Here is a 12,629-nt window from a genome sequence, read left to right as displayed (position 1 = left end):
TTTTCCACTTGGCAAAGGCCAAAATTGTCCTATCCCCCCCCCACCCTTTACAGCACCCCTGCTCATAAATAATGGGTAAGGAGCTGGCCTTGCAACCTAAAGGTCACAAGTTCGATTCTCAGGTAGGGCACTGCCGTTGTACCCTTGAGCAAGGCACTTAACCTGCACTGCGTCTGTATATATATCCAGCTGCATAAGTAGATGCAGAGTAAATGCTGTGTAAAGAGTTGTGTAAGTCGCTCTGGATAAGAGAGTTGGCTGAATGCCTGTAATGTAGATGTCATGTTGTATATAACACCACCCATTGCATTGTCATGTCACTTGGAATTGTGTCGCCACTTATAAACTGTGAACTTTTACATTGTTTTAAAAATAATCCCCATGACAATCGGATGCTTTGATTGACGTCACCTCCATTCAGGGTTCTGAGATTACAGGTGGCCCAGGTGCGTAGCTCTCTGGCGGTGAGCGGCCGCGCTCTCTGTGAGCTGGGGCAGGTAACTGTGAGCGCTCACAATGGGGCTTTTTAAAAAACCGGTTGTGGCCGGTTTAATTACAGCCAGCGGGAACCTGTTGAGCTGGGAGGCGGGCGTAAGAATGAAGTGTGGCTACGCTGAGCTGTGGGGGCGGAGTGACAGCGTGTTTCGCTGCGTACCCGAGGGTGCTGATTGGCTCAATTTTAGAATGTGTGTACGCGTGTGTTCTGTGTCACGCAGAGTGGCAAGACTGTCTCACTGTAAGCAGTTACGCAGACTTCCAAACGAGCAGTTATGGTACTCTAAAAGAACTGCCCGCAGGCTGCGATGGACCAGTGTACTGTCCAGGGTGTGTTCCTGCCTCTCACGCAATGCATGCTGGGATGGGCTCCAGCACCTCCCGCGACCCTGACCAGGAATACGTGGGTATAGATAATGGATGGATGGATGGATGGATTTGGTGTCGCCCATAGCACTGTTGAAAAATGAACCTTTCTCCTTGTAGATTTCCCCTTGGTGTTCTTAGACTACAGTACCCACAATGCCCCTGGGCACAGCGTGACATGATCTCCTTCCTGTGTCCGCAGGCCCGGATCTGGACCCTGTGCATTGGCAGCTCTCTGGTCTTTGGGCCCATCCTGGGAAAAACGTGGAGGATTTACCGGGTCTTCACCCAGCGTCTGCCGGACAAGAGGGTGGTAGGTGCTCCTCTCTCCCTCTCACCTGTTCTGCTGCACCATTTTCATGAGTTACATGACAGGCATTTACATGGGCGGGAGTGTGGTATAATGGGTAAGGAACTGGTCTTGTAACCTGAAGGTCACAGGTTCGATTCCTGGGTAGGACACTGCCGTTGTACCTTTGAGCAAGGTGCTTAACCTGCATTGCTACAGTATATATCCAGCTGTATAAATGCATGCAGATCTAAATGCCATGTAGACTGTTGTGTAAGTCGCTCTGGATAAGAGTGTCTGCTAAATGCCTATGATGTAATGTAATGAGGTAGTCTACTAAGGAGTACGAAACTGATTACAGAAAACATGGAAAGTAACAAATATATATTATATATTTTAAGTTTGAACGGATTGCACTATTATTTCACATCTTTAGATTAAAAACACTGGTGCAAAGGTCAGAGAAACTCAGTGTCTGCACTCAGAAAATGTCCACACTCAACATTTTTAGCTGAAGATAATTCTGGTGTAAGCATTTTGGTCTATTGCCTTCATTAGTGAAATGGTGTTTCTGGAATGCTAATGATAGTCTTATGCACTTAACTTTATAGTGTCACCTCAGGTGTGTAAGATAATTAGAGAGGAACCTGCTAATGCATATACATATGACGATTGTGCCTTTTCTCTTCGAGCTAAAACCTCCATAATGTCAACTGGCCCCTGTGTCTTGCTTGCTGTACCGCCTCCATTTTGCAGAGCTCGGGTTAGTTTGCACAGGAATAGCTCACTCACCACGTCAGATGCAGTCACAACTGATTACCCGCTCCCACGCTTCAGCTATGTTTAAAAAAAAAAAACTTGAAGCAGGACTTGTGCGTTTAATAATTCATGCTAATTGCATTTTGTTTTTGACTTTGCTTGAGAGAGAAGGCAGTCTTTCGCTTTAAAAATCAGCAACACCAGCTGATCTTAGAGGGAGTTTTGTGACTTTGAACTGAAGAATGGCAAGAACAAGGAAACACACTTAGTCCCCTTTGAGTGCATCATGGATGCTATTTCAGAAGTCGCAGATGGCGACAAGTTGGGCTTTTTAAAAATTTTTATCTGCCCCCCCCCCAAAAAAATCGGGCAACACTGCATTGTGCTCGTCGTAGATGTTACTGTCACTCTTCGAGACGTTCCTTCTGTTTCCTCGAGTGTTCCAGAACATTCCGGCTGCTTTTCCGTTGAAATTGAGCCGTGTGCTCACTATGGGCCCGGTGGAGCCACACCGTACGCAGACACGGCTAACGGGCTGGGCTGCTGGGGCACCACCGTACGCAGACACGGCTAACGGGCTGGGCTGCTGGGGCACCACCGTACGCAGACACGGCTAACGGGCTAGGCTGCTGGGGCACCACCGTACGCAGACACGGCTAACGGGCTAGGCTGCTGGGCACCACCGACGCAGACACGGCTAACGGGCTAGGCTGCTGGGGCACCACCGTACGCAGACACGGCTAACGGGCTGGGCCGCTGGGGCACCACCGTACGCAGACACGGCTAACGGGCTAGGCTGCTGGGGCACCACCGTACGCAGACACGGCTAACGGGCTGGGCCGCTGGGGCGCCACCGTACGCAGACACGGCTAACGGGCTGGGCCGCTGGGGCGCCACCGTACGCAGACACGGCTAACGGGCTGGGCCGCTGGGGCGCCACCGTACGCAGACACGGCTAACGGGCTGGGCCGCTGGGGCGCCACCGTACGCAGACACGGCTAACGGGCTGGGCCGCTGGGGCACCACCGTACGCAGACACGGCTAACGGGCTGGGCCGCTGGGGCACCGGCAAATTTAGGAAAGAGGAAGAGGATGGTCAGACGGACACACACAACCACCGGCGGTCAGAGAAGGAGCCAGAATAGAGGGAGGAAAAGAGAGAAAGAGAGAAAGAGAGAGAAGCAGCGTGACAGATAGGTCTAATCAATCTATCAGTGTATGGTGAGGGCTATAGAAAAGCAGATAGATCGATACAATATTCATCTGTCTCTTGCGCCCCAGTGATGTGGGGACATCCATCTCTTCGACGGGCCCTGTAAATGGGGTCTCACTCACACGCATGTTATTTTCAGGCCTCCCAGACCCTTGCTGGTACTGAGGAATGAAGCGCTTTCAGCAGGATCCATCTGGATACTTTGATTGGCTACTCCAGCTGCTGTGTGCTGCAGTGTGCTGTGTGTAACTCAGTAACCCTGCTCCCTGATACAGGCCCCTGGGGCCTCATAAACAGCAACAACAACAATAACATTTAAAAAAAAAGTTTATTTTATACTTTCTACTTTCTATACTTTCTTTCAGGTGGGCACTTTCAGTCCACTGAAACTGCAGGTTAAAGAGTTGTGTGAGATAAGGCACATGTCTGGTACCTGTAGCTTTTACTGAGGTAGGATTGTCTCCCACCTGGTTTATGGAGTCAACGGCAGTGTCTCTACTCTCTGCTCGCTCCAGATCGCATAATTAATCTTGTCTGACAGGAGCAGCTCAAATGAATAAGGTGGGATGAAAAGGACATGGACCGGCTGTGTTGGGAGGAGGGCAATTAGGGAAGGAGAGGAAATTAGGCTCATTTTTAAAATGTAAATCTGCAGGATGGGAAATTACCTTAGCGGAAAAAAAGCCCCTTCCTGCATATAAAAAACTGGGTAAAAATTAAATGTGCACGTGTGTGTGTGGTATGTGTGTGTGTCTCTGTGTGCGTATATGTGTGTATGTGTCTGTGTGTGTGTGTCTCTGTGCTTGTGTATGCGTGTGTGCGCATGTGAGTGTGTGCATGTGTGTGTCTGTGACTCTGTGTGCATGCCTGTGTGTGTGTGTCTGTGTGTGTATGTGAGTGTGTGTGTGTGTCTCTGTGTGCATGCCTGTGTGTGTGTGTCTGTGTGTGTATGTGAGTGTGTCTCTGTGTGCATGCCTGTCTGTGTGTGTGTCTGTGTGTGTATGTGAGTGTGTGTGTGTCTCTGTGTGCATGCCTGTGTGTGTGTGTGTGTGTGTGTATGTGAGTGTATGTGTGTATATGTGTGTATATGTGAGTGTATGTGTGTGTATGTGAGTGTGTCTCTGTGTGCATGCCTGTGTGTGTGTGTCTGTGTGTGTATGTGAGTGTGTCTCTGTGTGCATGCCTGTGTGTGTGTGTGTATGTGTGTGTGTGTGTATGTGTGTGCATGTGAGTGTGTGTGTATGTGAGTGCATGTGAGTGCGTGTGTGTGTGTGTGTGTGTGTATGTGAGTGTGTCTCTGTGTGCATGCCTGTGTGTATGTGAGTGTATGTGTGTATATGTGTGTGTGTGTGTGCGTGTGTGTGTGTGTGTGTATATGTGTGAGTGTGTGTGTGTGTGCGTGTGTATGTGTGTATATGTGTGAGTGTGTGTGTGTGTGCGTGTGTATGTGTGTGTGTCTCTGTGTGCATGCCTGTGTGTATGTGTGTCTGTGTGTGTATGTGAGTGTATGTGTGTATATGTGTGTGTGTGTGTGTGTCTGTGTGTGTGTGGGGGGCGGGGGGGGGTGCTGCAGGCTGACTCACAGGGTCTCCCCCCACTCAGATAATCCGGGACCTGCAGCTGATGGGTCTGGTGGGGTTGCTTATTCTGCTGGACGTCCTGGTTCTGGCTGTCTGGAGCCTGACTGACCCGATCCAGTGTGCAAAGTCCATCAGCGCTGTGGTTAAGGTAAGGCACTACATTGGGGATACAAACCTGCAACCTACTGGCTAAAATTCATGTTCCTAATCATTCTGCCCCTCCACTGTTTGGGCACAGACCCTGTTTGGAGTAAGAGAGTACAGAGAGTTTAGAGATACAGCTTATTATTATTATTTATGTCTAGTCTTCTCTCATTTTAACGGGATTGATTTTAGGGATTGGGGAGAAAAAGCAGTTGAGCCGAGCAGTCTGACTGGTATCCAGGGCGTACCTGGATTAGCTCCAGGTTAATCTGTACCTGCCCTCCGTCCCAGGTGGTGGAGCAGGATGTCTTCTACTCCCTGTCACAGCTGGACTCCTGCTCCTCTCTCCATCCGGACATCTGGATCATCCTCTTCGCTGTGCTGAAGGTAAGTCCTCTGCTACACACCTGGCTTAGCTTGCAGCTCACACACACACACACTCACGTCACACACACACACACACACACACACACACACTCACGTCTCACACACACACACACACACACACACACACACACACACACACACACACCTCCTCATCTCCTGTGTGAATCAGATATTGAACTGCACGATCTGATTCATCTCTGGTGTGAATCACATACTGAACTGCGAGAGAAAGTATCACAAGGGCTTGGGGAAGAGGGATTAATCAAGCTATTAACAACAGAAAAAGCACTCTCGGATTGTTTTGATTTTTGTTAATGAGTTCAGAGAAATAACCCTGCCTTGCCTTTCTGATAGTTTAGTTTTTCTTATATTTTTCCCACAAGCCAGGCTTCCACAGACATGAGCTGGAGGAAGCGATTTTTAGGGCTCTTTTTATTTATCTCACTATTAATATTTTTGAAAATTCATGGGGGCGTTTGGGACCCCTCTGCTCATTGGGGCCTGTTTGATTTGAACCTGTGGAAACTGCCACGGCACCCCTCTGTGGCACCTTGCTCACCTGGTTCCCCTGTCACCTGGTACATCTGCCACCTGATATCCCTGGTTACCTGTCACCCGGCTTCTCCCATCTCAGGGGTCCCCTATTCCTAATACTCTCCAGGGTTTGGGATCAGTTCCATTTAAATTCAGCCAGTTCAGGAAATCCATCAGGAAAAAAAACATCAGGAAAAAGCCCTATAGAAAATTCCAGGAAAGTTTTTAATTAATGAAGTTAATTTCTATTAATGGCCCTAATTACCCCAGTGCTGGTAACCCCGTAAGCTGATACCCATGTGACCCAGCTCACCTGTCACCTGGAGTATCTGTAACCTGGGACACCTGTTACCGCCGTTGCTTGGTAACACTCCTCCCGTTTCAGGGAAGCCTGCTCCTCTACGGGACGTACCTGGCCGGTCTGACCAGCGACGTCAGCTCCCCCCCGGTGAACCAGTCCCCCGCCATCATGGCCGCCGTGTGCCTGGTCACGCTGTCGGTGGCGGTGGCGGTGCCCGTGTCCCGGCTCCTGCCCGACTGGCCAAACGTGGCGTACAGCGTGGTTTCTGGCGCCATCTTCATCTGCACGCTCGCCATCAACTGCCTGCTGTTCGTGCCCCAGGTACCCATTACATTACATTACATTACATTACGCTCCATTACATTACCTTACATTACATTACATTACCCTCCATTACCTTACAATACATTACGCTCCATTACATTACATTACCCTCCATTACATTACATTACCCTCCATTACATTACATTACATTACGCTCCATTACATTACATTACATTACATTACCCTCCATTACATTACGCTCCATTACATTACCTTACATTACATTACATTACATTACCCTCCATTACCTTACATTACATTACATTACCTCCAGTACATTACATTACATTACCCTCCATTACATTACATTACATTACATTACCCTCCATTACATTACATTACATTACATTACCCTCCATTACATTACGCTCCATTACATTACATTACATTACATTACCATTACATCCTACCCTTACATTACCTCCATTACCTACATTACATTACATTACCCATTACATTACATTACTTCGCTCCATCTACATTACCTTACATTACTACTCATTACATTACCCTCCATTACCTTACATACATTACATTACCCTCTCTACATTACATTACGCTCCTTAATACATTAAATTACATTACATTACCTCAATTACATTACCTACATTACATTACATTATCATTACTTACATTACATTACATTACTCATTACCATTATGATATGTCACATTACATACAGTACCTTACATTAAATTGCATTACCTTACATTACATCAGCGGTCCTCAAACTGGCAAAATATGCTTTAATATAAATGTCTAAATAAAAATGTTCAGAGACTACTTGGGGGATGTTACCTGTGGAACATAATGTCACAGCCGTACAGGAGACTGATCAGAATGTTCTGCAGTGCTCCAGTGGTTTGGCGTGGGCTGGATCGGTGAGTCTGTGGCGGTTGGCTCACGTGTGTCGGTGCTGAAGGATGGATCTCATTTTCCAGTAATAAGAGCTCGGAGCAGTGGGGAGAGATGATTTGGCAGGCGTTCAGGCTCAGCTGGGTTTCCGAATGGCTTCCAAAACAGGGCCGACTGAATTTGACTTTGATGATAGTGCCCTTTCTGTGCTTTTATGGGAAAGTCCATTAAGCCCATTACCAAGTACTAACCTCCGACTCTAAATGAAAATAAAACATGCTGCTTCTGAGAAGGAAATAGAAAGCACAATGAACCACCCCCCCCCACACACACACACACATAAACCTAACACACACGCATGCACACACTCACACATGCATGCATATACTCATGCAAACACACACACACAAACACACACACATGCATGCACATCAAATATACAACAGATACAACAAACAGATGCACGTAATGAATGCACAACGCACACACCAACACCCCACATACACATGCAACACAATTCACACACACCAAACTGTCTGACCACTCACAGAGATTACCAAATTTCAGAAATCCACCACCAAAGTGCTCCTTGAGTTATTTTAGACCCTTTTTTCAATTTTCAAATGATACAACAGGAGGCTACATTAAAGAGGTCAGATTGACTGTAAGAATAATGACCTTAATGGCTGACATTTTAAACATCCCTCCTGAGTTATCTAAAGTGCTAAAATATTTCAACTACATATTTGTCCAAGACCTTCTATAGCCATAACCAGGAGGATAAAAATGACTGAGGTGGAAAAATGGTTGTCAGAAAGACGATGTGCGATCAGACCTTGTGCAATCGTATTTATTTTACTCAAATCTAAGAACTGTGTGACTAAATAGTGTACTGTATCTCACAAAATGAGGACACTTACAGGTGCAGGTGAACATAAGGCTTTCACCTTGAATGACCGGTTCCTTTGATCCTTCTTGAGTAAACTAAACGCAATGTTGAAAAAAAGTAGCAAATATTACCCCAATTCTGAAAGACGTGTAAGGCTCCTGTTTGGATAAGCTTAGGCAGGCCCATCTTAAGATGACAGAACAGTTTACCGTAACGCGTGTGACTGGGCGTGGCCAGGAACCTGCGTCCAATTGGAGAGCGGCAGCAGTCAGGAGGCGTGGCCTGTACAGTCAGAGTAATGGAGCGTGCTGAAGGTGTGCGCCAGCCGTCAGAATGCAGGTGAGTCACTGTTTGCAGTCAGAGGAGGGGCGGTGTGCTCTGACCTTTCAGCGTTTAGGCACGACTCTCACAAGCAGAGCTGTGATCTTCAGCTCCAGTGGGTTTTGTTTGCTTTTGTTTTTTTCCCCTCTCCCTGGTGCTGTGTTAAAAATACATTTTCTGGGGTTTTTAATGTTATTTTCAGTCTTAGTTCATGTTTTTGACTGGCCGAGACAGTTGTTATGTGTGATGAAGGATATTTTAGATATATAGAGAAGTTTCTGATTGCTGACCTGTTATAAAATGGCAGATATAGTAGTATTATGGGGTTTGTGGTCAAAAGCAAGAAAATTCACTTCCACTTTATTCAAAAGCACTTTATTATCTTCAGTTGAACTACTTCCTACAGTATGTGCGACCAAAGAAGCAGCCAAAATAATATTACAACCAGCACTAAAGTGTAATTGTGAGTAAACACAATATAATTTATCTGTGCATACTGTATGTACAGCCTCTGGAAACAAAAACGCAGCTGTACAAGCTGTTGTCCAGTTGTTTGAAATGTATTTTCTTGCTTTAGACCACAAACCCACTATTGTCCCTATACCAGCCACAGTAAAGCCAGCAGGTCATCAGAAACTTCTCTAAATATCTGAAATGGCCTTTCTTCATTTTTAAAACGTGTTTGGGCCAACTGAAAACATGCTCTAAAACTGAAATAATATGAAAGAACACCACAAATTGAACCACCTCTTTAACGTCAACGTTGAGTGAAAATAAACAGAGCGAGCTCTTTATCGGGCGAGATGAAAGGAAGCGATCAGCGGGCGGCCATGTTGTTGGGACGGGCGATTTGGCGGCCGGTGGAATTCAGGGGGAAGGAGGAAGTGCTCGGCGCTCGGCCTCAACATCAAATGAACCGCAGAGCGTGCCAAGAAGAGCAGCTGCATTCTTCTCCTCTCCGGTTACAATGGAGCGGGAAAACTGATTTCCCTTTTTTTTTTTTTTTTTTTTGTTTACTGCGCCTGACCTTTGAAACATCAAACTTTGTCCCCGCCCCTTTCACCGCCCCCCGCCCCCCCCACGCCATGCCCCCCCTCCGCCCCCCCTTCGTATCGTCCCTCAGCTGACCCAGTGGAGACGGTTCGAGGACGAGCTGAACCCCAACCCCAGCCAGATGGCCAAGTACTTCAGCACCCCCAGCAAGAGCCTGAAGTCCATGTACAGCGAGGACGAGATCTACTACCTGCTGGGGGAGAACAGCTCCATGAAGAGGCTCCTCACAGAGGTAAGGCTCCTCTAACAGGTGAGACCATGATCGAGATAAATGCTCCTCACTCAGGTAAGACCATGAGTATCTGAAATTCCCCACATAGGTAAGACTAGGAGTGTCTGAAGTTCCCCACACCACACAGGTAAGACCAGGTGTGTCGAAAGTTCCTCATACAGTAAAAAATTATTCCCTCAGTTTGTTCTGAGAAATCATTTCAAGTTGCCAAGATCTGAGCCACCCAGGCCTTCAAAAAGAGCGGACTGGAGCCTCTGAATCCTCCTGTTTTTGTTTATTTCTCTTTTTTGTTTGTTTGTAGAAAAACGCCATGATCGATAGCCTGCAGGAGCAGGTCAACAGTGCCAAGGACAAGCTGCTGAGGCTGGTGGTGGTGAGCAGCCCCCCCGGGCAGGAGCGGGAGACAGACTCCTCCAACACCAACCTCAACTCCTCCTCCACCCAGGTCACGGAGCTGCCGCTGGAGTCCTCCGGCCCGCTGCTGGAGATGGAGGACGGCCTCCCTCGCTCTCCTTCTCCTCCTCCTCTTCCTCCTCCGAGTCCTCCTCTCCCAGCTCATGCCCCAGAGGAGGTCACGCTCAGTGCAGGGAGGGGAGGGCAGTTTGCGTTGAAAGGCCTGAGGTGTGACGCTGGGGAGACGCAGGCACAGCTGAGGATGACTGCGGGCCCCTCTGCTTCCTCTGAGGGTGTGGATGCCATGGCAACGGATCCACCACCAGAGGTGGCCGCGCCTTCAAGCAATGACAACATCTCGGGCCCCGCCCCTCACTCGACGCCCGCTGTCAGCCCTGATCACGCGGGGAGCTTGGGGGTCAGCCTGGCGGTAATGGTGGGCGGTAAACCCGGGTTCGTCAGCAGCGAGCAGCTGCAGGAGATCCTCCAGGACCTCTGTGTGGACGCCGCCAGCACCTCCCTGAGGTCGCCGAGCCAGGCGAGGAGGACCTCGAACCCGGCCCGGGACGTCCCCCCGCCCAGGTCGTCCGGCTCGCCCGCTCAGAGCCCCCTCCACCCCAGCATCTCGCCCTACGTCATGAGGAGACGGAGGCCCCCGTTCCGCACCTCCAGGGCCGGGCCGCCCCCGTACTGCTACCCGGGTTCCGCGCCCCTTGTGCGGAGGAGCGTGGCTCCTCACGGTGCGGACCCCAAAACCGAGCGTGTTGCCACGGAGACTGCGCCTCACCCTGCGGACGCTGGAACAGGCGACGCCCCCGAGGAGGCGGAGAGTCACGCAGAGGACGTCCCGCTGAGGTGGGGGAGGTACGGCCCGCCTCCCCGCTGCACCCTACCGCCGTTCTCGAGGTGCCACCCGAAACCCGCCACGACAGCGGGCTCTCGGGAGGACCGGGAGCCGGGCCTGAGGGACCCCTATGACTATTCGGACTCGGACTCCAGCAGCTCGGAGGACAGCTACTGCTTCTACCACCGGCCCTACTGCAGCGTCTGCCTCCAGGGCCCCTACGCGTCCACGGAGAGCACCGTCTCCGAAACCTCGGACAGCGAGCCGGGGACCCTGCTCCGCCACTGCCGGAGGGTCCGCCCCGTGGTCAACTTCAACGAGGACCTCAAGCCCACTTTCGTTTGAATTTGTTATCGGGGAAATCCCGTCCTGTGGTGGAACACGGAGGAGAACGGGGAGACACATCCAGCTTACATTTCAAGAGCATTAGGGGAAAATTAGGTTCCCCTTTGGTTGGTGAGATAATGTTGAGACAGGAACTTTCACCAAACATGCTGAGAGACATATTTATTGTTCCATACCAGTTTTGTCAAAAGGCACATAAATGACTGCCAAAATCCCCTGATGGTTATCATTTTGGCTTCAAAACTGTCATTGCGGATACAGTACATTGCAAAAACATTTTTAAATGCCTCCCAATGTAATGTTTGAAAAGTCAAGTTCATTGAACATTGCTAGCTGTCCCCAAAAATTCCCAAATCAAATTATTTTCGAACAGGAATAACAAAACTTTTTTTCCAAGGACATTACTGCAATCTTCCTTTTTCCATTCATTGCACATACAGGAAACAAATTTATGTGTTGGTTTACCCTAACATTTACCCTAACTTTCCAGGAATGTTCTGCAGACTAAAAATAGTTAGCTATGCATTTCCACTGTGAGCAGCATCATCATTCCATGGCTGCCGTGTGACCTTACTGTGTTTGCCCTATGACCTCAGTGACTGGACCAATCATATGACAGTCTCTTTGTGTTTGCTTGCCCTTGCATATCCATTAAGTGTTGGCTGCCATTTCCTGGTAGAGCCTTGAGCATTTCATGTTGTATGAGGAGCTGAGGTCGGTGCTTGTCTTCTCTGAAGAACTTTCCTGAAGTAATATTTCTGAGGTCTTTATTATCGCTTTATTTTTTAAGGATTTTCTTTTTTAAGCTTAATTTATTTCACAGCTTGCCTTTAATTTATTAGCTCCGTGTTAATTAGCATTTTCATTTTCATTAATAGCATGATGGCATGTGGGGATGCGACATCAAAAAAAAATTACAAATGAGAAAGAATGTGTTTTTAATTTATCTGGGAGTGTTTTGACATTTTGTAAATAAAATGTGTTTTTTGATGAGTTGAAAGCTGCATAGTTTTTTATGGCTAGTATTGATAGACAGTAATCATGGCATTAAACACAGGACTGTGTTTTTGAGTGTGTGTCTGTGTGTGTGAGCGTGAGGCTGCCATAATTAAACTTGTAACAAAACACAATATTTGAAAAATGCTTCCAACAAAAGTGCAAAAGTGTCAGACTGCCTGGCCCAGCCCAGCCAGGGCTTCTGCTCGTGTCTCCAGTGAATTGTAAACACAATTCCAATCCAGAGAGGAAAAAAGAAAAAAGGCCCCAAGTGTTGTCCTTTAATGGAACCTTTTGAATAAAAGTACT

The 12,629-nt window shown here is 48.2% G+C and overlaps 1 protein-coding gene across 1 annotated transcript in view; it reads left to right on the top strand.

Moving 5' to 3' along the window:
- The window catches only part of gpr156 (G protein-coupled receptor 156), a 17,111-nt gene extending 4,787 nt beyond the window's left edge, over nucleotides 1-12,324 (top strand). The window contains exons 5-10 of the mRNA XM_064329852.1: nucleotides 1,064-1,174; nucleotides 4,725-4,850; nucleotides 5,138-5,233; nucleotides 6,153-6,389; nucleotides 9,581-9,742; nucleotides 10,044-12,324. Of these exons, the coding sequence (XP_064185922.1) occupies nucleotides 1,064-1,174; nucleotides 4,725-4,850; nucleotides 5,138-5,233; nucleotides 6,153-6,389; nucleotides 9,581-9,742; nucleotides 10,044-11,324 (2,013 nt within the window). The 3' untranslated portion in view covers nucleotides 11,325-12,324. The remainder of the gene's footprint in view (nucleotides 1-1,063; nucleotides 1,175-4,724; nucleotides 4,851-5,137; nucleotides 5,234-6,152; nucleotides 6,390-9,580; nucleotides 9,743-10,043) is intronic.
- Nucleotides 12,325-12,629: the final 305 nt, after the last annotated feature.

This window comes from Anguilla rostrata, chromosome 3 (assembly GCF_018555375.3).
Source record: "Anguilla rostrata isolate EN2019 chromosome 3, ASM1855537v3, whole genome shotgun sequence".
NCBI classification, from domain to species: domain Eukaryota; kingdom Metazoa; phylum Chordata; class Actinopteri; order Anguilliformes; family Anguillidae; genus Anguilla; species Anguilla rostrata.
Note: the sequence above shows the minus strand (reverse complement) of the source record. Positions and strands in the feature narration are given on the sequence as shown.